This window comes from Notamacropus eugenii, chromosome 3 (assembly GCF_028372415.1).
Source record: "Notamacropus eugenii isolate mMacEug1 chromosome 3, mMacEug1.pri_v2, whole genome shotgun sequence".
In the NCBI taxonomy this organism is placed as follows: domain Eukaryota; kingdom Metazoa; phylum Chordata; class Mammalia; order Diprotodontia; family Macropodidae; genus Notamacropus; species Notamacropus eugenii.
In genome coordinates, this window is record NC_092874.1 from 335,415,534 (window position 1) to 335,439,828 (window position 24,295).

The 24,295-nt window shown below is 43.6% G+C and overlaps 1 protein-coding gene across 1 annotated transcript in view; it reads left to right on the forward strand.

Annotated features, from left to right (window-relative positions):
- The first annotated feature begins 576 nt into the window (after positions 1-576).
- MYO15A (myosin XVA) overlaps positions 577-24,295 on the forward strand; it is a 133,198-nt gene continuing 109,479 nt past the window's right edge. Inside the window, exons 1-8 of the mRNA XM_072650668.1 lie at positions 577-1,462; positions 1,538-4,407; positions 5,870-6,100; positions 7,579-7,661; positions 10,905-10,968; positions 11,486-11,595; positions 15,262-15,336; positions 16,367-16,463. Coding sequence (XP_072506769.1) covers positions 577-1,462; positions 1,538-4,407; positions 5,870-6,100; positions 7,579-7,661; positions 10,905-10,968; positions 11,486-11,595; positions 15,262-15,336; positions 16,367-16,463 — 4,416 coding nt within the window. The remainder of the gene's footprint in view (positions 1,463-1,537; positions 4,408-5,869; positions 6,101-7,578; positions 7,662-10,904; positions 10,969-11,485; positions 11,596-15,261; positions 15,337-16,366; positions 16,464-24,295) is intronic.

The window sequence follows — 24,295 nt, forward strand, 5'->3', positions numbered from 1 at the left end:
ACATATGTATATATGTATTTCTCCTGGAAGAGAAAAAGAAATGAAATATTTCTTTACCCAGTACTGGCAAGGGGAATTTCAGGATTTTGCAGAAAAGTCCCCAATAGCATGAAAGGTTGCATATTTCATATGAGATCCCACAAGGCAGCAGTCCCCTGGAGACTGGAAGGAGAACTGAAGTTGAGTCAGAGTGAGATGAGGCTAGGGTCACTGTTTCCCTTGGACTCTAGCCCTTCCCCCAGTAAAAGACACTTTACCTATTTCCAAGGCCTGCTTGAAGGTGAAATATAAGACGGATGGGGGTGGGGGGAGAAGGGGGAGACGCCTTCAAGGAATGAATTATATATAGATTCGGTTTGGCAGCCTCCCTAGGGCGTATTCCTCCACAGGCAGGCAAAGTTCCTCAGCCCAGTCAGGTCCCTGTCCCAGCTGCATTGCATCTGCTGCCTACACTCTGAATGTCCTCTGTGAGTGTGGAGGACAAAGACCACTCCTTAGCCCCAGGCCAAGTGCTAGGAGCTGTGCTTAAAACCCACTGTCCTTTTTGCCAGACCTGACTAGGAGAGGGAGGCAACCATGGCCAAAGATGAGGAGGAAGACAAGGGGAAGAAGAAGAAGAAGGGGAAGAAGCCTCCTGAGCCAGAGAAGCCCAAGAGGAGCCTCAAAGGTACCTCCAGGCTCTTTATGGGCTTCCGGGATAGGACGCCCAAGATATCTAAGAAGGGTCAGTTCAGGAGCGCCTCACACTTCCTCTGGAGTCTCAACAGAGGCCCACAGAAGACCAAGAGGAAGAAGAAGGCCAAGACCGTGCTGCAATCCACCTCCAAGCTGATGACGCAGATGAGGGAGGGCAAGAGGAAGAAGGCAATGAAGGAGAAGAAGCCATCCTTCATGGTGATCCGTTTCCCAGGCAGGAGAGGCCGGGGGAAGCTAAAGCCCCGGGCTCAGGTGTTGAGCAAAGCATCCACCTCCATCAACTGGTTGACCAAAAGATTCCTCATCAAAAAGGCAGAAGAGTCAGGAAGTGAGCAGGCCTCCTTGGATGCCTGGCTGAATCGCTCCAGCTCCCGCTTTGGTTCTCAGAAGCTTCCATTCCCTTCCGGGGCTGACATCCTAAGGCGAGAGGGGAGGCTGAGGCGGTTCCCCCGAAGCCGGAGCTTATATGAGTCAGGAGAAACCATTGGCTTCCTTCCCTTTGAGACAGAAGAACCTTTCCATCAGTCTGGCTCCAGGAAGTCACTCTATGGGTTGGAAGGCTTCCAGGACCTGGGGGAATACTATGACTACTACCGTGAGGGAGATGATTACTATGATCGGCAGTCGCTCCATCAATATGAGGAGCATGAACAGTACCGTTCACCCTGGGGTTATTATGACTCAGAGTGGCCCGAATATGGTGAATATTACTATGGGTACCCTGTCCGAGACCCTTATGAATATTATGATGATGAATACTATGACAGTGATTACTATGACCATGATTTCTACGGTGCCGGTTACTATGACGATGATTACCATGGAGACAATTACTATGGAGATGGTCTCTACCTTCCCTATAGCCTTGGCTATGGTTATGGCTATGAAGACTATGCCCCACCATATGCTCCACCTTTAGGATACTCACCCTACAGTTACTATGATAGTTATGAAGAGCCCTCATATCCTTACAACTATTACTTGGGTCCCTACAGCCCTTATGATGAGATGGGGTACCACGCAGGAAGAGCTGATGTCATTTACCCTCCTGAGGTCCCTTTTCCATACCCTGAAGGTCCCCCCTTTGACTATGCCTGGGAACCTCCCATCCCATCTCCCCATAATCCCTATGCCCACCCCATGGATGACATCATGGAGCTGGAAGAGGGAGAACAGGAAGAGGAGCCAGAGACTGAGCAGAAGGGTTATACCTTCAAGCCACCCAGCACATCCTTCTTCGAGCAGCAGGGCATGGAGAAGTCAGCCACTTCCAAATTGTCCTTGATCAGGAAGTTCCGACTCTTCCCCCGGCCCCAGGTGAAAATCTTTGGCAAAGAGAAACTGGACGTGTCCCTTCCTCCTTCTCTGGACATCCCACTCACCACTGATGAGCCAGAGGAAGAGGAAGAAGAAGAAGAAGATGAGTACCCACCAGTATCTATGCCTTATGCCCCATACCTCCACCCTTTCTATGCTGGCTTCCTGTCCCCACGGGACCGAAATGTCCAAAGAGCCCTGTCAGCCTTTAGGATGAGGAGAGACCTGGGCTTCCACAGAGAGCTGGGCAGGCCCTCTCCACCAGCAACATCACTTGCCCGATTTATAAAGAAAACCCTTTCGGAAAAGAAACCCATCCCTAAATATGGCAGCAGTGCCCGCCAAAAGGGTACAGGCTCATTCAGGAGACCAGCCGTGAGGGAGGCGGCCTACAAGCGCTTTGGCTATAAGCTTGCAGGCATGGATCCTGACAACCCTGCCACGCCAGTGACCCTGAGGAAATTCCGTGGCCCCACTGCTAACAACAACTCCCAGAGTATACCTCCCTTGTCTCCATCTCCAGTGCCTTCCAAGAAGAGTGTCCTCATCTCCCCACCTCCCCTGAGGAAGAATGAGAACCTGGACGTCAACTCATCCCTCTGGGCCTTCTTACCAAACCTTTCAACAGGGCCTACACAGTCTTCTCCCTATGGCTCCTCTTCTTATGAATCTGTCCCCCAAGGACCACCCTTGCCCCAGTCCTCCCTGCATCAGAGACCTTGGACTCCCCCAGGACACCCTGTCCTCAGGCCTCAGTCCAGCTGGTGGAGTCTCATTGAACCACCATCTGTATCCAATTTTCAGAAGCCAGAGGCTAATCCCTATCCATTGTGGTTCGGGGGACCCCCAAGCGGACCTCCAACTTCTACTCCTTCACTTCGGTCATCCCTGAGGAGACCTGGTGCCCTTGGCTTCCCAGGGCCTTCCCTGAGGAGACCAATGTCCTCTGGAGATCTTTTGGGATCCCCCAGAGGATCACGGCCCCTTCCTTCCTCTCCACAACCATCCCTCAGGAGCTTCCGTAGCACAGGGGCTCACTCCCCACTGAGACCCTCCTCCCCACAGCTATCCATCCATTCTACTTCTTCGTTGGTGTATAGCCCCAGGCCTAGAAGGCCTCCCTTCTCACCTCCACTGGGGGCCACGGGTTCCAGCCGTCATCCATCTCTTAGAGAACCTCTCTCCTCAAATCCATCCCTCAGTCGTTTTGGGCCTCACTCCCCCCACTTAGGATCCCCTCATTTGCCTCCTAGAGGTGGGAGCCAACGGCTTCCCTCACCCCCACCAGGCCGAAGCCTGAGACGTCAGTCCCTTAACCTGCCTAGGAAGCCTCCCCACACCTGGAATAGGCTCAGTGAGCGTCCAACTAAGGCAGTAAAGCCCCAAGTGCATCTTCCACTCCAGAGGTCATCACGCCGACGGGGCCCTCCCCAGCCACCACCAGGTCCCTGGAGTGGAGATGGGCCCATGCCTGATGTACCTCCCAGGCAGGACAGCCGCCGCTCACTGGGCAGGCAGGCGCCACCTTGGTTACCACCCTCACTAGCCCCAAGCTGGGATGTGGATCTCCCCCCAATCCAGCGTCCCCCTTCCCCATGGCCTGGCCTGACTGGCAGCCGGAGAGGCTTCTCCAAGAGATGCCGGCCACCATCTTCATTTCACAGACCCTTCTTCCAACAGGTTGGTCATCCTGTGCCTGGACCTGCCCATCCTCCATCTCCTGTTTTCCAAGAAAGGGCCAGTGACTCGGCCCATGTTCTCCTTGGTAGACTTGAAGAGCCTGGGCCTGGCCAAGTCTCTAAATCATCAAATGAAGATCCCATGAATCCCGAAAAAGAAGAAAGCATTGATGCATCCACCTCCAAGTCCTCTCCAGTCTCTATCACTCTCTCCTCTAGGATCTCTGGGAAGTTTTCCCCAGGGCTCAGGCAGCAACGAAAGGCACTCAGCAGTAGTTTCTCTTACCCACTGACTGCCTCACCTGGTGCCACATGGCCCAGCCTGCGCAGATGGGCATCCTTACCCACACCACTGGTCCAGTCGGCACCTTCCATAGTCCCTGTTGGAGCCCGAGAGAAAGGAGAACGAGGTCCATCAAGGTGTGGGCGCTTTGCGATCGTCATGCCTCGTATCCAAAAGATGAGCTCCTTCCAGCAGGTGTCCATGATGCCCCAGCAGCTACAGACCAGACAACCAAAGGGGTCAACGCGAGGCCTACCAAAGTCCCAGAAGCCCAGCTGGGTGCATGTCTCAGTGTCAACTGAGACCTATCGACGATGGCCCAGAGTGACCACAGGGACCTTGTCCCGTTACCTGTCTTGTGAAGTGTCCCTCCAGTGCCACGCCTTCAGGGGCCCCTGGGAGAAGGAAGGCCTGGTGAGCTGGAAGACTCAGGTATGTACAAGCTCTCTGTATTCTTATAAGATGAAGGCGAGTGGCTTTGGCTGAGGGTAGGAGAGATGGCCCATACCCCTTAAAGAAAGGTCCTACTTTGAATAAACAGTCTCCCTTTTACTCCTTTGGGAAGGCAACTCCAAGCTGTTTAACTGGCTTCCCCAAACCAAGAAGTCATTCCATAAACAGGAAGTTCTTAGGAGGCCTCCTACTCTTAAGCTCCATTCAAATTGATAAAGCCCATCATCTTGGTATTAGCATGGAAAGGGTACTGATAATAGAATCAGGAGAGCTGGGTTCAAGTCTCAGTTCTAGAACTGTTTAATGGCATGACTTTCATCTCTGGTCCCTCCAAATCCCAGTTTTCTCATCTGTAAAGTGGGGACAATGCCAGCACTAATTACCTTCCCGAGGGGTAGTGAAGAGAGTGTTTAGTAAATCTTTAAGTGATGTAGAAAGGGGAGTTGCTGCTACCGTCACATGTTCAGCCCTGGACCAGACATGACAGGAAAAAAAGAGAAGGTGTAGTGACTGCCTTTGGATGGCATAGTCCAGCTGCATCAAAATGAAAGGAACAGTGTATAATATAGGCGAGTGTTAGGTTCTTGGATCCTGTCCTATGTGCTTTAAAGATTCAGGGCTGGGGAGAAAAGTGAGCCCTACTATGGTCAGGGAAGGTTTCATGGAGAAGATAGGATTTAACCTGAGCCACGGATGAATGGGGAGATTTGGATGGGCAAACAGGAAGCAAAAGAGAGCGTTCTAGGCTGAGAACTTGTACCTTTTTGTATGATGATATTAGTAATAACAGCTAGCATCTCCTCATCATTGTGCTTTGATTCTCACAACAACACTGGATGGTAGGTACTATTATTATCCCCATTTTACAGTTGAGGAAACAGAAGCAGGTAGAGGTTAGGTGACTTGCTCATGGTCATGCAACTTAGTATCTGAGTCCAGATTTGAACTCATATTTTCCTGATTCTAAGACCAGTGCTCTATACAGGGCTAGCCCTGTGATAGGAGATGACCTGAGCTCCCAGAAACTACCCAGAAGCTCTGTGTGTCCTGGGAATGGTCCTGGGTTTGCTACAAGGTCTTTCCCCTAGCTTGACTGCCCTATCTGACAGTTTCATAGGTGTCCTCTCTAGGTACCCACAGGGTAGCCAAGGGACCTTCTCAGATCTTCTCAGAACCAGTGTGCCTGCCCCTTCCCCTGAGGATCATGTTCTAGGAACCTCATGGTCTAGTGAGGCCAGAACTAAGGATGCCAGTGGTCCTGGCCTGGCCTGGGAAACAAGCAGCAAGGCAGACAGCTCTTGGCAGCAAAGACTAGACTGGGGGGGGAGGGATGGTCACCAGAGCCCTCCCCTGGGGCTGGTTCCTTGCTCTGCCATAAGAGTGGGGGAGGCGGAGGCAGGCAGCTTATTTCTATCCCAATCAGCCACCTCCTTTCCCACAGATGGGTGTCTGGCTCAGGGGCTGCGGATGTCCGGGAGCAGTGGGTTTCGGGAAGGGCTCCCTTGCAATGGCGGCCCAGGCTACCTCAACAAAAGGTGGCCACCCGCCCAGTCACGGGGTCCTGCGTTCTGTGTTTGATGCAGCTCTTCTAGAGCGGTGTGCCAACCGCCCAGGGCCCCGGGGCAAGGACGCATGGCAGCGCCCACGGTGGGCACTGATCACCTTGGAATACGTGAGTGACTGAATTATTTAGGCAGCACAGCAGCATCTGAGAAGGTTCTCCCTGGCACGTGGCCAAGGCCTGTGGAGTTTTTTTCTTCTCAGTGCCCTACTTATCAAGAGCAACCTCTAAGGACAGAGGATGGGAGGGAAATTCGTGTTGTTCCACCCACTCCCCAGCCCATGATCAGGAAGGCACTGATGCCACCACCAGGGAGACGTCTGGGAATAGTTCTTCCCCTGGTCCTAGAATCTAAGAAAACTCTTCATCTTCTCAGCTCCTGCTGAGAAAGTTCCTACTATCATGATCCTGGGGATAGGTACAGTCAGACAGGGGGTGCCCACTCTGAGGGTAGACCAAAAGCCCTAGGGCTGATCTGTTCCCTTGCTTTGGTTGTAGTGAGTGATTGGTATGACAGCACGGGCAAGGCATGAGTGGGAGTCTGTAAGGAATGACTATATACACATGTGTGCTAGGGATCAGACCGAGAAAAGTACATGTCTATACTGCATGCATGTCAAGGTCATGTGAATGGAAAATGAGGATTGTGGAGGGAGTATTGTGCACATGACATTGCACATTGGGGCTGTAGGTGTACACGTATGTCCTTGGTCATCTTGTGTGCACGAGAATGAATCTGTGTATAGGGGGAGTTCGCAAATGTGTTTCTTGCAGACATGATTGATTATGTGTGTATGTGATGTATAAATATGTATGGTTGTGTGAGGCAAGTGTGTGTGTGTGTGTGTGTTTCAAAAGTTTTTAAGATAATTTTGAAGGATAGGAGATCTGCCCCTTTCCCTGTCTCCTCATCCTGAGAATGATGAGGGTTCCCTCAGACATGTCTTCTCAATCCATCTATCCCAGTCCTTTCCTGCTACTCTGTGATCTGAATTGCTTTGCAAGGTTTCTGGGCCTCCTCTCTAGAGTCTACCCCTATGCTCAGCCCCTTGGCATTCTCCCAGAAAACTCTGTCCGGGATTTTCTGCTCTCCCCTCCATTTAGTCAGGCCTCCTTTGCAGCTTCTCATCTCTCTTTCAAATCCTCTCTCCTCCCATCTCCATCTCTCCTATGCACACATAAACTCAACCAGCAAAGGGCACTGGAGAGCTCTTCAGCCCTTCCCCAGGATCCTATTGTAGGGCTCACACCCACCAGAACCAGCATCACTGCCCTCCTCCACCACTAACCCCCGGGGGTTGGCAAGGTGAAAGATGCTAGCCCCGGGAATCAGGAGACCTAGCTTCTGTTTCAAGTCTCTTTTGGTGATTTTAGTATAATTTTCCCCTGCTCCATGCCTTAACTTTCCCTTCTGTGAAATGGGAAGCCAGGTCTCACCACCACTCACCTGTAATTTCAGTGCTTTGAGCTCTAAGGAAAACAGATATAACTCTAATGACTTGGGCCCCTCTTAACTCTCCATCTCATTATCATCCCCTTCTCACACTCCACAGCCCACCTCAGATCTTCTCCTCTGTTTTCCCCCACAGATGCACTCCATCCGCAACCTGCCATCCATGAGATACCGAGTACAGCAGGAGGGAGATGGTGTGGAAGACATGACCCAGCTGGAGTGAGAGTCTTTGATGGGGAGAGGGGAGGGAGATGGAGGTGTTTCTGGCCACTTGAGCTCCTCAGATGTGGGGGCCACCCTAGTTTTCAAGGTCTGAAAAACCTGCCTTTGCATGTCCTTCTCCTTAGGAAGCTTCACTGTAACACATGCAATTTCCCTTGCAAAACAAATACCTAGGCTCCTTGGAGAGTATTTCTTCTCAGAATCTATTTTCTTACCTGTAAAGTACCGCTAACATTACTGACCTCATGGGATTGTTATAAGGAAAATACTTAAAAAAACCAGAAGACCAAGTTATTATTATTATAAACATTGATACCATGTTGTGCCCCCATAGACGATATTCTCTGAGCAGCTATCCACCTTGCCTATCCCTGGTTCCAGTTCTGTCTACTGCCTAGGCAACTGAAGCGGGAAGAGGGTCTTTTGCCTATGTAGGATGGGTGCAAGTGACATCACAGAATCTTAGAATTCCAGAGTTAGAAAGGACTTGAGAGGACATTGGGGGAGGCAGCATGTCGTAATGGAAAGAACTGGACTTGGGAATCAGGAGACTTGAGTCTCTTCCTGATTGCCCCAAATTCCTTGAGGAATCTTGGGCAGATCACTTACCTTCTCTGGACCTCAGTTTCCTTATCTATAAAATAATGGATTTAAGTAGATGATTTCTAATGTCTCTTACCATTCTACACTTTTGTGATTCACCCAGTCCAACCCATACGTGAAAAATGAATTTCCTCTACAAGAAGTTTGACAGTCATTGCTTAAACACTTTCAGTGTCACAGGTCCCACTGCCTCACAAAGCAGGTCATTTTAATACGCGTGACATGGCACTAATTGTCAAAAATTTCTTCTTTATATTAAGCTGAAATAAGTATTTCTCTAACTTTCATTTGCCGGTCTTATTTCTGCATTCTGGGACCACATAAAACAAGTCTACTCTCTTTTCTGTATAACAGCCCCTCAGTCATTTGGGGTTAAAGGCATCTCAAACTCAACATGTCTAAAACAGAACTCATGATCTTTCCTCCCAAACCCATCCGTTCTTGAAGAGTTTCACTTTTGCATCCCTACTATTTAGAATAGTGTCCAACATATATAAGGAATTTAATTAATGATTGTAGATTGATTGCCAGTCAATTGGAAATCATATGTTTAGTGCTAGGGGTCTGTGGGAAGACAGAGAAAGGTAAGTCATGGGCCCTCTCCTCAAGGAGTTTGTACACACAGTCTAGTTGGAAAAACAAATCTTACCTACACACAAAACACTTGTAAATCAAATACAGATAGGAAGTGTAGTATCAGACAGTAAGAAGAGCTCAAAAAACTAAAGTATCCAGGGGAGACTTCACGGAGAGGAGAAGACCTGAGCTGGGCCTTGAAATGGCATAGTAGATAAAGTGCTAGACTTACAGTCATGAAGTCCTGAGTTCAAATTCTTCTTTACTTACTAGTTTTGTGGCCCTGATCAGGTAGCATTTCTCTCTACCTCACTTTCTTCATCTGTAAAATGGGAATAATCCTAACACCTGTCTCACTAGATGAGAACTGAAGTTCTCTCACTTCCCACCAACTCTCCCCATCCTTCACCTTGGGTCAGGGCCTTCATCTTCCCCCATGAGGAGAGAGTCCCTTACTGTTAGACTTTGACACAGGAATATTTATATTAATGTTAGCCATTATTTAATAATGTTAGCCATTATTCAAGCCCATTGAAATTAGGGGGATGTCTACCCCAAGTATGTGAAGACTTCCTCTGGTGGAATGAGTGGATGAGAACTTGTTTCAATGGCCATAAAGGCAGCTCAAGGAGGTTCTGTGGATTGTGTAGAGTGACACCAAAGTCATCCACTGTATGCTGGGCCATCCTCATTCATCTTGATTTTTGTCTTGCCACTGGACTTCAATGACTCTGGAAGAGAGAGGGAGGCTCATGAGTTTGTGCAATATGGGCAAGTCATTACCCCATGATGCCATCGGTTCTCCTTGAAAAAGGAGACCACACAACAAAAACAGCAACCATATTATTGTTATTGAAGCTTGAACATGATTTGGGTAGACAGGGAAGAGAGAAGGTCACTCAGGCCAGGGAATGAGATGAGACAATATGAAATAGAGCCAGTAATGCACAAAACCAACTTCAGGGGAGAATCAGGAGACCAGAGGGTGCTAGGAAATAGAGAAAGGTAATATTAGAGGAGTAGAATGAGGTCCTGATGTGATATGGCCACAAAGAAAGTCAGAAATTCTCTAGGAAGTGAATTAGCTGGGCCATTCTCTCTGCTGCTTCTTTCTTCCCCATCTCCTTTTTCCTTGGGGAGGAGGGATTGATTTGCTCCCAAGTTTTGGGCCCTGGCAATGTCCATGGTCTTGCTTGAATGTGGCTCATCCATCCTGAGGGCTCTTTTCTGAGGAGCTCAGCTGCCAAACCAGGCTTGCCTCTGAATTCTGATGTGGACAAATGGGAGTCACAAAGAAAGCTCACGGGGAAGTGTAGCTGCTGGCAACTAGGTGATGTAGCAGGACCCTGAGTCAGGAAAACCTGAATTAAAATCCTGTCTCAAATACTAGCTGTTTGCTAATTAAGTAAGCTACTTCATTTCATTTAGCCTCAGTCACCTCATCTGTAAAATAAAAATAATAATGGCACCAATTCTACAGGGTTGTTGTGAGAATAAAATAAGCTAAAAGAGATTTGCAAAATTTAAAGGGCTATATAATGTTAGCTATTATCATATTTCACTGACAATATATAATATATGTATATATTTCACTGACAAGATTATATATAATACACATACTATATATTTCTCCCCTCTTTTCTCCTTATTCCTCTTTTCCTTCTTTCTCTTCCCTTCCTCCCTATGTACTATATATTCTATATTCATCTTTGTTATGAAAAGGACGTAGGGGCTGGAAATAAGGAGATCAGAGATCTAGTCTTGGCCCTAACACTAAGTTTCTAGGTGATTATAGTCACTTAACCTTTGTAAATTTCAGTATTCTAATCCATAAAAGAAGTAATCTCTGCCTCTCTAAAAGGGTTATGCAGATCAGTTGGGAAACTGGAAATGGAGAAGTGGTAGGCAGAGTCACCAAGGTGATACAGATGGGAGATGGTGTAGTTATTCCCTTTGGGAGGGCGAACAGAAGGAGTGAGCTTTAGATTCCAGAATCAGTAATCCAGATTCACGCTTAATGTTGCTTCATCCTGACCATCCCTCTCTCCTCTAATCTTTCAGGGACTTGCAGGAGTCTGCTGTGTTGTCCAATCTGAAAACCAGATTTGAAAGAAACCTCATCTACGTAAGTTCCTCCTTTCTTGCTGTTCAAGCTCCATATCCAAAGTTGTTTTCAGGAAGCTGGGATATTCCCTGCTCACCTTAAGCTGAGGCAGAAAGCAACAGCCTGGGGAGATGGAAGAGAATTTATCCTTTCCTGATTGGAGTGGGAAGAAAGGATGGTTTGAATATCTCACACTGATTGCACATCATTTATTTCTTTAGATTTTTCCTTTCCCTTTTAGTCTTATTCCCCCATTTTCTCTCCTTCCTCCCTTACATTTTTTTCTTTCTTTCTCTCTTGTCCTTTCCCATTTCTCTTCTCCTACCCCCTTTACTCATCCCCATTTTCCCCTTTCCCCCAGCTCTCACTTCAGGCTTCACAGGGCCCAACCCAGGAGAATCTGCACACCCTTTGGGAATGTTATGACAAAATATGTCAGACCTAACAGTACCAGATGTAGAACGCAGGTCTCTGGACACCTCTTCCAGTACTTTCTACAATATCACAGTAGTCCTAGGCCAGCCTCTCTTTGTTGCAGACCTACATTGGCAGCATCCTTGTGTCTGTGAACCCTTACCGAATGTTTAACATCTACGGGATGGAGCAGGTGTTGCAGTACAAAGGACGAGCCCTTGGGGAGAATCCACCGTGAGTGTCTTCTGCCCCTCCCAGGGTGGGGGGAGGCTGGGACTGGTTACTTGGACCTCCTTTTTCCAACTCTCCTGAATCCTGCTTGATTGGCCTTGGGTTCAGGGTGGTCGCTATTAACCCTTTCTGTGTCACAGTCCCCTTTGGTAGTCTAGTGAAGGCTAAGAACCCTATGTCTGAATCATGTTTTTAAATGCACGAAACAAAACACATAGGACTAGGGAAGGGAATAAGAATTTATATAGTGCCTACTAGGTGCCAGGCACTGTGCTAAATGCTTTTTACAAATATGATCTCATTTGATCTTCATAACTACCCTGAGAGGTTGGTGCTGTTTTCATCCCCATTTTACAGTTGAGGAAGCTAAGGCAGACAGAGGTTAAGTGATTCTCCCATGGTCACATAGCTAACCTGAGACTAGATTTGAATTCAGATCTTCCTGACTCCAGGCCTGGCATTCATGATGCAGCGTACCTGCTTATTTACAAAATGAGCCAATTATATTGAAATACAGTTATCAAAATATAAATGTTTTAAATTAGATTAAATGTATTTACAGTTTTTAATTTATAATTTAATATCATTATTTTAAATTTGAATATAAAAATATATATTTTAAAAGCCAAGTTCATGGATCCCAAGTTAGAGTTATCAACCTAAAGTGACTGAATATCTCCTACCTCCCTAACCCTGTGTGTGCAAGGCTATGCTATGGGAGACACAGTCCTTGCTTTCCAGGATCCCATGGTCTACCTAGGGACACACATCTAACTTGTGGGAAGCATGATATTTAGGACTGAATTATGCAGCCCTGAGGTTGAGTACTGTGATCACATAAAGAAAGGAGGTGATTAGCACCAGCATTAACTGGAGCATTGGAGGAAGGAGGTTTTTGGATTTGAGCTGGGACCTGAAAAATAAAGAGAACCTTAAAAAATAAAAGCAAAGATGGGAGAATCCCAGATCAAAGCATATGAATTATTAGAATATCCTGAAGAGAAAGGGGAATCTGTGGGGGCTAATAAGGGACAATGGGAATCCTGAATTGCTTTTTAAAAATGGACATGAAGGGTAGAAATTCAGACTTGTGAAACACAAGAATGAGCCTAAGAAATGGGTTAACGTGTTAGCAAGTTAGAATCACTGGCCTCTGCCTCCAACCTGGGTCACCTGTGTTGGTTAACTTGACTGGAGAGGGGCTGCTTTCAAATCCTACTATCCCCACATCGATACATCTGTAAGAGGGGTCCCCAGGGGGAAGGTCACTGCTCCAAGGACAGAGACAATCTGTGAGGCCCAAGAACGAAGAATTCATAATCTCACAATATGTTGGGGTGGATCTGCCAATCCCCCAGAAAAGCCTGCATCCAGATTCATTAGACAAGGAGATTATCAATGATGCTGAGAAGATAGCTAATCCTGGCTCTGACACTAGTTATGTGTCCATATGTTGTACTTTTCGATCTGTATCTCCACTGTCTGTCACAGTATTCTACACCTGATAAGCAGTTAATAAATGCTTTTTCATTCATTCCTTCATGGATAAGTCACTTAAAACCTCTCCTCATATGCCAGATAGGGAAAACAATTTGTACTGTCTCATAAGGTTATCTATTATATGAAATATGAGTTATTGTTACTATTAACAATAATAACAACAACTCTCATTGATTAGTGCACAATAGGTCCCAGGCCAAGCCCTGACTGGTCATTATTTGGGCCCTGAGGGCTCAGAGTGAGTGTAAATAGCAGCTGTTTCTGTTTTGGCCAGAAACCCTGAGGGTTTTGGGGTTTTTTTGAGTAGATAAAAGAGACCATTCTTTACCTCATTTCTTTCCTAGCCTTAATCACTGATTGGGAGCTGCCTTAGTCAAACTGAGACTTGGGAAAGAACTTAGCTTAAAAAGACCAAAGACTCCCACTGGATCCAGTTGTCCTGAACTATATCTTGTCCCTGGACCCAGATGACTCTGGAGGAGAAGGTGAGGCTGGTGACTTTGCACAGCCCTCCTTCCCTCACTTAATTCACTTCCAAGTCATTGCATCACCTCCCTGATGTCACAGTCTTCTTCCAGAATGAAGGATAAACAAGAAAATAAACAGTAAGGGTCTTTGCTGGGTCTTTATAGAGACAGTTGCGCCAGGCTATTGTGTACACTCATTAAGCTAACATAATCAGGCTTTTACACTCTTGACAATGTTCCCTTGGACTGCCATAGATAATGCCAGATTGCCATCAGAGAGCAACCAAACTAGAATCCACTTACGAGGCTGTTCAAAGGATTCTGAAGCTGGAAATGACTTCAGAGCGAATTTAGTCCAACTTCCTCATTTTACAGATAAGGAAAGTGACTTGCCTTAGGATATATACATAAGTATAAGAGGTAAAATTTGAACTAAGGTCCTCTGACTCAAACTGTTTCCCCAAGGGAGTATGTTGGGGCGTGTCAGGGATGGGTTTGGGAAGGAGAGGGAAGGGAGAGTAGAGAAAGAAAAATCTGCCATAGGTGTTGCCTACTCTAATGATGAATCTGTATAGGAAGCTAGGTCCAACCCCTGTAAGGGAAGGGTGATGCCAATATAGAAGTCAAGGAGAAAGAAAGAAAGGCAAGAATGGGTATCAGATCAAGTGTGGTCACAGAGACCTAGGTCAAGTGACCAGAAAGGGGGTCCTTGGAAGCAGATCTCTGGGATGGAAAACTTGAAAGTGCAACTGAGTTTAAAGGACCTGCTGCCCAAGCCCCTGAAAACACTGGCACCACCCCTCTGATTCTTAATTGTTGTCCTTCCTTCTCATACAGAACTGAGGACCAAAATTACCTCACTATGCTAGAGTCAAGTTTCAGTGTGTCTGACTGTGGCTGACCAGACCAATATGAGCTTGGAATGCTCTACCAAAAGTTGGTCACAAATATTCTGTGTGAATATTTGAGGTGGATATTCTGATTCTTAAAGTGGTCACAGCAGCATGGGCATCATGTGTCCTGGTAGAAGCAAAGTCACTGATCCAGTTGTTATCTCCTTAAGGACAGGGACAAGTACACCTCTTTGTGTCATGCTAAGGACATAGTAAATATGGTCATTGCTGTCAACTCTCTGGCTGACAAAGTCATATTGGTACTCTTAGAAACGAGGAAATGGACTGAAATTAGAGCCAGGAAATTTGGTTAAACATGAGAAAAGACTTTGGGACACCCTAACCCAGTTGCCAATCAGTCAGTTTTGGGAAGGAAGAGCTGTAACCTGAGCATCTAGATTCTATGGTCTGGTCCCTTTCACTGGCTAAGAAGAGGACACCCTTTCCCTTTTCCAAATCATGTACTCATGACCCTCATTGAAAGGTGATATTTCCTCCAAGGAAGCCCCTTAGGCAGAGGAGAGACCTCCATATCCCTGAGATAGTTTAGATTTAACCCTAATTGAAAAATGGTGATATTTTCAGAAAGTTCCTTTGGTAAAGGAGATCCATATTCCTGAGATGGTTTCAGTTCATGGAAGCAGAGTCTTCTGGAGTCTTCCTTTCCCCTTGTCTCTTTGTCCCACACTCCCACCCCCTTGCCTTCCCTACTCCCACCAGAACCCCATCACACATGATCTTTACCCTGGGAATTTATCAGAATACATGCTTCCAGGAAGGATAAAATGAAAATGTTTTGTCCTTTGCAGGCATCTCTTTGCGACTGCGAACCTTGCTTACACCAAAATGCTGGATGCTCAGCACAACCAGTGCATTATCATCAGGTAAGAGGAAGAACCCCAGTAAAGTGGGAAAGAGGACATGTTGGGGTGCTCTCTAAGTTTAGTCTCTATTTCTGAGCTTCCAGATGGACCTGTCATTTGTCTAGTTTATGCAGAAAGTCAAATATAGGTTTCTGAGTTTTAGTCCCCAAATTATTATGTGATCTTGGAAATGTCACTCACTGTCTCTATTTGTCAAAACAGATCTCCCTCCCATTTCCTCTGATGCTTACCCTTTTGCTTCACAGGGTATGCCTATGTATGAGGTTGCATGCTTCCAAAACTAGGATTCCTGGGAAAGAAATATAGTACCTAAAAATACATCATACCCAGTAGAAGTCACATAAGACAACTGAGTCATATTGTTTTGAGCACTGCTCCAAATCTGCATGACACACTTTTACATTTATATAGATTAAAGGGGGAAAGGGATTAAACAACAGTGGAAAATGTCAGGGGTGTGATGGCAGTTTGCCTTCTCAAGCTGCTATATCTTTAATAGCTAATAATAATAATAGCTAAGATTTATATAGTACCTCCTATGTGCCAGGTGACATATCACAACAACCCTGGGAGATAAGTGCAAGTGCTTTGTTTTACAGATGAGAGAAATAATAACATTTAAATTGTGCTTATGATGTGGGAGGTATTGTGCTAAATGCTTTACAATTTTTATCTCATCTGACCCTCACAACAGCCCTGGGGGGCAGGGGCTATTATTAATCCCATATTATAGATGTGGAAACTGAGGCAAATAGACGTTTAAGTTACTTGCCCAGGCTTGCAAAATTAATAAGTATCTGAGGCCAGATTTGAACTCAGGTCTTCCTAACTCCAGGTCCAGTGCTCTATCATAAGTACCATAATTTCATAGGAACATGCTTGTCCTATAGGTTGTTAAGGTTGATTGTTAAGGTTGCTCCAAGATGGAGTGAATTTTGGTCTTTCTCTTTGTCAGGAATAAGCCAGCTTCCGTCCCTGACCCTCTGATTTCCCTCTCCACTTGGGCTTCTTTTCTCTGTCTTTGATTTAGTGGGGAAAGCGGTTCAGGAAAGACTGAGGCCACAAAGCTGATCCTACGCTACCTGGCCACCATGAACCAGAAGCGGGACATCATGCAGCAGGTAAGGGTGCTTTCTGTTCCTCCAGCCTGCCCCGGTCCCATTGTAGTGAACATGACTGGATCGGAAATCTGTGGATCTTCTGCCCTGGAGGACTCCTGAAATCAGATAATTTCACATCAGCCTGGAATGCTTTAAGGCTGGTGAAGGGAAATATACTTTTGAGCTGGGAATCAGAAGACCTAGTACTAGTCATAGGACTGTCACCATCGCTATGTGACCTTGCAACCCACTTCAGAACCATAGATTTAGAACTGGGAGGGACCTCTGAGGTCTTTCAGCTTAACTCCTTTTTTTTTTTTTTTTAAATTCAGACCATTAGTTTCATTGGGTGCAGAAAACTCCCAGTGAGAAAATTCCCTCTATCAGCATAGATTCATAGTTGTTCTGGAACTTAGTCTTAGAGTTCCCTAGGGACACAGAGAAACTGAGTGATTTGCCAAGCGTCAGTCACACAGCCAGTATTTGAACTCAGATTCTTTGACTCCCAATCCAAACCTGTTTCCACTATACCACATAGCCCTCACGTATCAAGCTGTAGGCACAGTGCTCTGCTTACTCATAGAACTGTAGTGAAATTCTGGAAAGATCATAAATATGTAAAGGTGTTGTGTTGTGTGAAACACTATACATGCCTAACAGTTGTGTAGAGGTAGAAAAGATGGTAGGCTGCTGAGCAGTTAGTTACTCCATCTTGACTGGCCTCCATCCTCCTATGAGTGGTACCACTCTTTCCCAGCTTTTTCCAACCAAATCCCATTTGATTTTTTACTCTAGACAATGCCCTCAGCTATATGAGGAGGGGATAATGTCTTTTCTCTTGAACCTGCTCCTAAAAAACAATGGAAATGTGAGGTATCTGAGACAACTGTCTCAAAAAGTCTACTCTAGATCCTTTACAAATCTGCCCCCTACCAACTTCTGACTTTCTTGCCTCAGGGAATCCAGTGTTCCTTGCCTTTGGGAGCATATAGACATGTGAATCAACACATGTTATTTGTTCACCTTGAGCCAGTAAAATTCCAGCAATTTGGCCAAAAAAAAACCTCTCTCTCTCTGTGGTTAATAAATATTATAGTAGAAAATCTGTTTCTCAAAATATAAAAATATTCAGGTATTCATTGACGTGCTGCCAATCATACTTATCAACAGGCAAATACATTTTAATATTGGTTTATTATATATTCAGAGCATAGCCCCCTCATATACAATAACCAACAGGCCCTGGATAACAATTTCAGCGATCTTATATACTCTTTAAATAATACATCAGTAGAGTGGATACAGTTGGAATTTCACTGACAAAGGGGAAGGTAAAGATTTACACATCAAAAAAATGACAGCAGAAGAGCCACATCAGATAAAATAACAAATTGATCAGTAAACACCAGAGCTAAAGCTAATATATCAAGGTGAGTTTTGTAAACTGACAAAGCAGGAACTAACCAGATAGCAACAGAGCCGTAGTTGATGTCTCAACTTAAGTAAATAGGGATAATAAAACTCAGCCAGAAATTTTATCACTAACCAGTTAATTACCTGAGCCAAAGTTTGAAGCCTCAGCTAATTTCTGTTAGCTCCAGTCAGTGATATGACGAAGGAAATGGTGGTCTCAAAGTCAACACAGAAAAATATTCTTTACCATGTGTTACCTCTTTCAGATTCATTTCCCCAAAGACACACACATACACATACACACACACAGGTTAGTAATTCAAATTGCTGTTGAGTTATTTCAGTTGTATCTGACTCTTCATGACCCCATTTGGCGTCTTCTTGGCAAAGATACCAGAGTAGTTTGCCATTTCCTTCTCCAGCTCATTTTACTTATGAGGAAACTGAGGCAATCATGGTTCAGTGACTTGCCCAGGATCACAACTAGGGAGTGTTTGAAGCCAGATTTGAACTCAGCACTTCTAGACTCCAGGCCTGGCACTCTATCCAACGATGTCACCTACCTTCCATGACCTAATGTTTGAATTGCTTAAATAATTGAATTACTTAGAGTTATTCCCTAGCTGTGTGACTTCGAGCAAGTCCATCCCATTTTACAGATGAGAAAACTGAGGTATGAAGTGACTTGCTAAAGGTCACACAATTAATAAGTGTTTTAGTCAGCCTTCCTGACTCCCAGTCTAGTGCCCAACACCCTTCCATAAAACCAAGACAGTCTCAGGGGGAAGAGACGGTATGTACAGAAAGTTTCCTGATAAAGAAGCAAATACACAGGCTACCCATGTGACCAAGGCAACTCTCGTCTCTGACATTTTGGGTTCCCAATGTCCTTTCTTTTCTTATGGTTTCTTCACACTGCTCTCCGCTGTAGCCAAGGTCTCTTCTGATTAAATCTGGGCTTCTGGAGTCTGCTCCTCTCCATCTCTTGACATCTGACATCCAAGGCTAGTTCTCTCCTGAATCCTTGGCTGGCTCTCTTCTGCTAAAGGTCATGCTCCTTTGAGCATCCTTGGCTGCCTCTCTGGCTACAGAGTGGGTCCCTCTTTTGTAAAGGGTTACTTGGGGTATGTCTAATTCTACCAAGGAGAATGTCTTCACACCTCATACAAAATCCTTTCTCCATCCTCCCACCCCCTTCTTCAACAAAAAATATTATTAAATCATTTACATAAAAAAGAAAAATGTTGTTCAATTTTGGCAGTCTGATACTGGCAATGACCAGAGTTTCACCAGTTTTGTTGCTTCTTCATGTCGATTTTCTTTTCATTGTTGTAGCCAACTTTAAGTCTATTGATCTTTTGGCTCTGTTTATTCACTCTGCATTGTTTCAAAAAAGCCTTGTCATATTTCTCTGATTTCTTAATATTTATCATTCGCTGTGGTACAGTAAATTTGCACAAATTCAATATCATTATTTGTTTAGCCATTACCCTTTGGGTACTTTTTTTGTTTCCAGCTTTTTATGATCACAAATCATGTAGCTAAGTGGCACAGTGGATGTGGTGGGTCTGAAGTCAAGAAGACCTGAGTTCAAATCCAGTCTCTGAGACTTACTAACTGTGTGACCCTGAGGAAACTACTTAAATTTGGACTTCCTCAGTTTCCTCAGCTATAAAGTGGGGATGATAATAGCAACTAGCTCCCAGAGTTGTTGTGAAGATCAAATGAGATAATATTTGTAAAAAACACTTAGAGTGTGCATGGTATATAGTCGTCACTATTTCAATGCTTATTCCCTTCCCTAATGCTGCTCTGAACACCTTTGTGCATGCAAGGTTTATGTAAATAATCTCATGGGGATAATAATGGAATCTCTGGGTTAGAGGACATGAAGAATTTAGTAACATTTCTTGCATAATTCCGGGATTGTTTTCCAGTTTTTGAACTAATTCCCAGTTTTACCAGGAGCAAATTAGTGTGCTTTGGACATGTTGAATTTGGGGTGCCTACAGGGCATCCCATTGAGAGGTTCGAAAGGCAATTGGTGATGCACAGCTATAGTTCAGAAGAGACACTAAGACTCGATATTTAGATCTCAAAGTCATCAGGACAGAGATGATGACTGAACCCTGAGAGCTCATGAGATCACCGAGTGTCCCTCCAAAAATGAGTTTTCCCACCTTTTAGGGTCTTAATAAAAGTAGTTACTGTTATATGTAAGTTGTAGTACTAGTAGTAGTAGTAGTAGTAGTAGCAGTAGTAGTAGTGATAGCTAGTATTTATATAGCTTCTACTACATGTATAGGCATTGTGCTAAGCACTTTACAAATGTCTCATTTGATTTTCACAACAACCCTAGGAGGCAAGTGCTATAATTATCTCCATCTTACAGTTGAGAAACAGGCAAAAAAAGTTAAATGATTTTTCCGGGTTCACATAGCTGATAAGGGTCTAAGACTGAATTTGAACTGAGGTCTTCCCAGTTCCAGGTTATAGCAGCAAGGACCCTGGCATACACAGGAGGGCTTGCTGTACAGGTTCTTAGATCTGCTTTTCTAAAGGGAAAGCAACTTTTGAGGGGTCAACGATCATTTTAATCAAACACATATACCAACAGAGAGAATGCAAGCAAAGAAATAAAGACCAACAGACAGGGCTTCCAACTGTCTGACTACAAGCAAGCAATATATAATCACAGACCAACAGACAGATCCAACTGTCTGACCATATACATGCATAGTTACCAGAAAGAAACACCAACATCTTGGTTTTCAAAGCTGGGGCGGGGGGGGCTCCTTTGTGACTATCCAGAGTCTCATCTGGCCAAATGAATACTTCCAGTGAGTAAGTCCCGAAGTAAAACCTCACCTCAGAGTGTTTGTACACTTTTCAGAGCTGGAGGCACAACCCTCTGACCCAGTGCCTTAATAGAAATTGACAAAAGGTATTGAGGCCTAGTAATGGACAGGGAAAATCTTTAACTTTTTCCCCCACCCACCATTAACCTTATGTTAACATTATACAGGTCCAGCATTCTATCTACTGTGCTATCAGCTGTCTCTTTTGAAAACGGTTTATATCAGGACAGCAAGGTGACACAGTGAATAGACCACTGGCTTTTGGAGTCAGGAGGACCTGTGTTCAAATTTGACCTTGAACACTTACTAGTTACGTGATCCTAGGTAAGTCATTTAATCCAAATTGTCTCAGAAAAACCCAGTCCAACCTATTCCTATCCTTTATTGGAGAATGATTCTTATCTTGTATGTTTATGCTAATTCCCTATTGATTTTGGATGCCAAGCTTTTGTCAGAGTTGGGTTTTTGTTTTTTTTTGGATAAGGCAATCAGGGTTAAGTGACTTGCCCAGAGACACACAACTAGTAAGTGTCAAGTGTCTGAGACCAGATATGAACCCAGGTCCTCCTGATTCCAAGGACAGTGCTCTATCCACTGTGCCACTAGCTGCCCCTTGTCAGAGCTTTTTAATGTATTTTTTCCCACTTCTAATATCTTCCTCTGACTCTAGCTGCATTGATTATGTTTGGAAATTTTTTCTAATTTTATACAGTATAAGGAATACTGTCAATTCTTTATTATTCCTTCTGTACCTTCTTTAGTTGTATAGTTTTCCTTATTCATTATTAGGGATAAAGACTAGACCTATGATTTCATTGATATGGGGGGAGGAAATGCCCTCCATTACTGCAGGTTAGCAATTTTCTGCAGTTTATAGTCTTAGGGACTTTGCCAAAGCCCTAAGAAGTGAAAGTCCTTCTGCAAGGTCACAGAGTTAGTATGTGTCAGAGCCGGTTCTTCCTGGTTATGAGGCTGATCCTCTATTGACTATGCCCTGTGCCTGGCCTCCATCCATTTTCTCATAATTAGGAAATAATTATTTATTTAGAAATATTATAAATAATAAACAAATTAATAAACATTATATAACATATTATATAAACACATTATAAATATTATATTATTCATAATATATTATTTATTTCTCATAATTAGGAAAGATCTAACCTTCCATGCTCCTGTCGTTTTGATAGTTGCTATATTTGCATGATATTAATTTGGAATGTCTTATTGCCTAAAGTATAAAATGCTGATCTAAACCTATTTGGGGGGCAAAAATAATTACCACTTTCCCTGGCAGCCTCATCCCTATCCTAGCAATTTGCTTTCTTGAATTTGTCAAGCACCAGCATGCTGGGCATTTTTGTTCTGCTTATCTATTTTATTCCATTGACTTTTATATTTTATCTAAGACCAGGCAATTTTGATAAATACTGCTTCATATTATGGTTTTAGATCTGATAGCCCGAAGTGTGACTCCTACAACTTTTTTTTTGTTTTATAGCCTTGATATAACCTGACCACTGACTCCTCCAAATGAATTTTTTATTATTTTATCTAATTCTATAAAGTGTATCTTCAGTAAATCCATTGATAAGTGCTAAATCTGTAGAATAATAGGGGTGGTATAATCCTTTTTACTATATCACTATGGTCCAGACATGAACATGTACTATATATTCAATTATTTAGGACTTCATTTTTACCTATAAAAAATCATCTCATAGTTATATTTTTACAAGTCCTAGGAATGTCTTGGCAGGTTAATTTTCAGAGAGTTAATGCATTTTGCTGTTATCTTAAATGGAATTTCTCTCCTGTCTCTTTTTCTGGTTTTGGGGGGATAATTTGCAGAAAGGCTGATGAATTTTTGTGGATTTCAGTAATATTCTATTACTGGATTGAAGCTATTAATTGCCTTGATTAATTTTTTCATTGACTCTTTGGGTTTTATAAGTAAATCATCATATCATCCATGAATAAGGATAATTTAACTCTTATTTTAGCTATGCTAATTCCTAGAGTTTCTTTTTTCCTATCATTGCCATAGCTAATATTTCTAGTGGTAATGACAGTGGAGTCTGAGGGCATCCTTGCTTTATTTAAGTCTTGTTACAGAAAATTTCCAGTGTTTCTCCTTTACAAATAGTACTAGCTCTTGATAATAGAGATTTTAATATTTTTGGATCAATACAGAGCTATAGTTTTCATTCTCTGCTTCTATCATCAGGACAATATTTTCTCATGAAAGGAGATCAATGTTTCCTTTCTCAACCTTTTCAGAAAGATTATATAGCAAAGGAATTGCCATTTCTCTAAATATGTTGGAAAGTGGTAGATTTGGAAAGAAATGTAATGAGTTCTATTTTGGATATGTTCAATTTGAGGTATCTACTGGACATCTAGTTTGAGATGTCCAAAAGATGTGGTACTGGCGCTCAGGAAAGAGACTAGAGATGGGCATTTTAGAGTGGGTATATCTGCATAGAGATGATAATTAAACTTATGAGAACTGATGAGATCACTAAGTGAAAGAATATAGAAGAAAAAGAGAAGGATAGAATATTCCTGGGAGTTTTCATTTTAAGATTCCTTTTGGGAAGTTTTGATCAATGGATTCTTGTTTTCCCTTTGTTCTCTGGTTCCAATAGATCTGAGTAACTTTTATTCATAATTGCCTGAAATACGGTTTTGCTAGCGGTGTTGTTTTGGTCATGGTTTACATGTAGTCCAGTGATTTTTTTTTCATTTAGTATTTTATTTATTTATTTGTTTGTTCGTTTTATTTAGTATTTATTTAGTATTTTTTTTTAGTTTGTTTCATCGAATATTTTTCAATTACATGTAAAACCATTTTAACAATCTGTTTTTTTTTTAAAGTTTTAGTTCTACATTCTCTGCCTCTCCCCTATTTCTCACTCTTCCTTGATTAGGTAAGCAATTTTATATTGATTATACATGTGAGGTCATGCAAAACATATTTCCATATTTGTTATGTTGCAAAAGGAAACACATACCATAAAATAAAACAAGAAAAATAAAGTTTTAAAAAGGTATGCTTCAATCTGCATTCAGAGCTAATTGATTTTCTTTCTGGAGGTGGACAGCACTTTTCATCCTGAGTCATTTGCAATTATCTTGGATCATTGCCTTGATCAGAATAGAAAATTCTTTCACAGTTGACCATTCTTACACTATTACTTTAACTATGTACAATACTCTTCTGATTCTTCCCACGAGTTCATATATGTCTTCGCAGGTTTTTCTGAAACTATCCTGGTTGTCATTTCTTATAACACAATAATTTTCCATCACAACCATATACTACTTCTTGTTTAGTCATTCGCTAATTGTTGGGCATTTCCTCAATTTCCAATTCTTTGCCTTAACAAAAAGAGATGCTATGAATATTTCTGTGCAAATAGATCCTTTCCCCTTTTCTTTGATCTCTTTAGGATACAGACCTAGTAGTGGTATTGCTGGATCAAAGAGTATGCACAGTTTTATAACCCTTTGGATGTACTTCCAAATTGCTCTCCAGAATTGTTGGATCAATTCCCAACTCCACCAAGAGTGCATTAGTGTCCT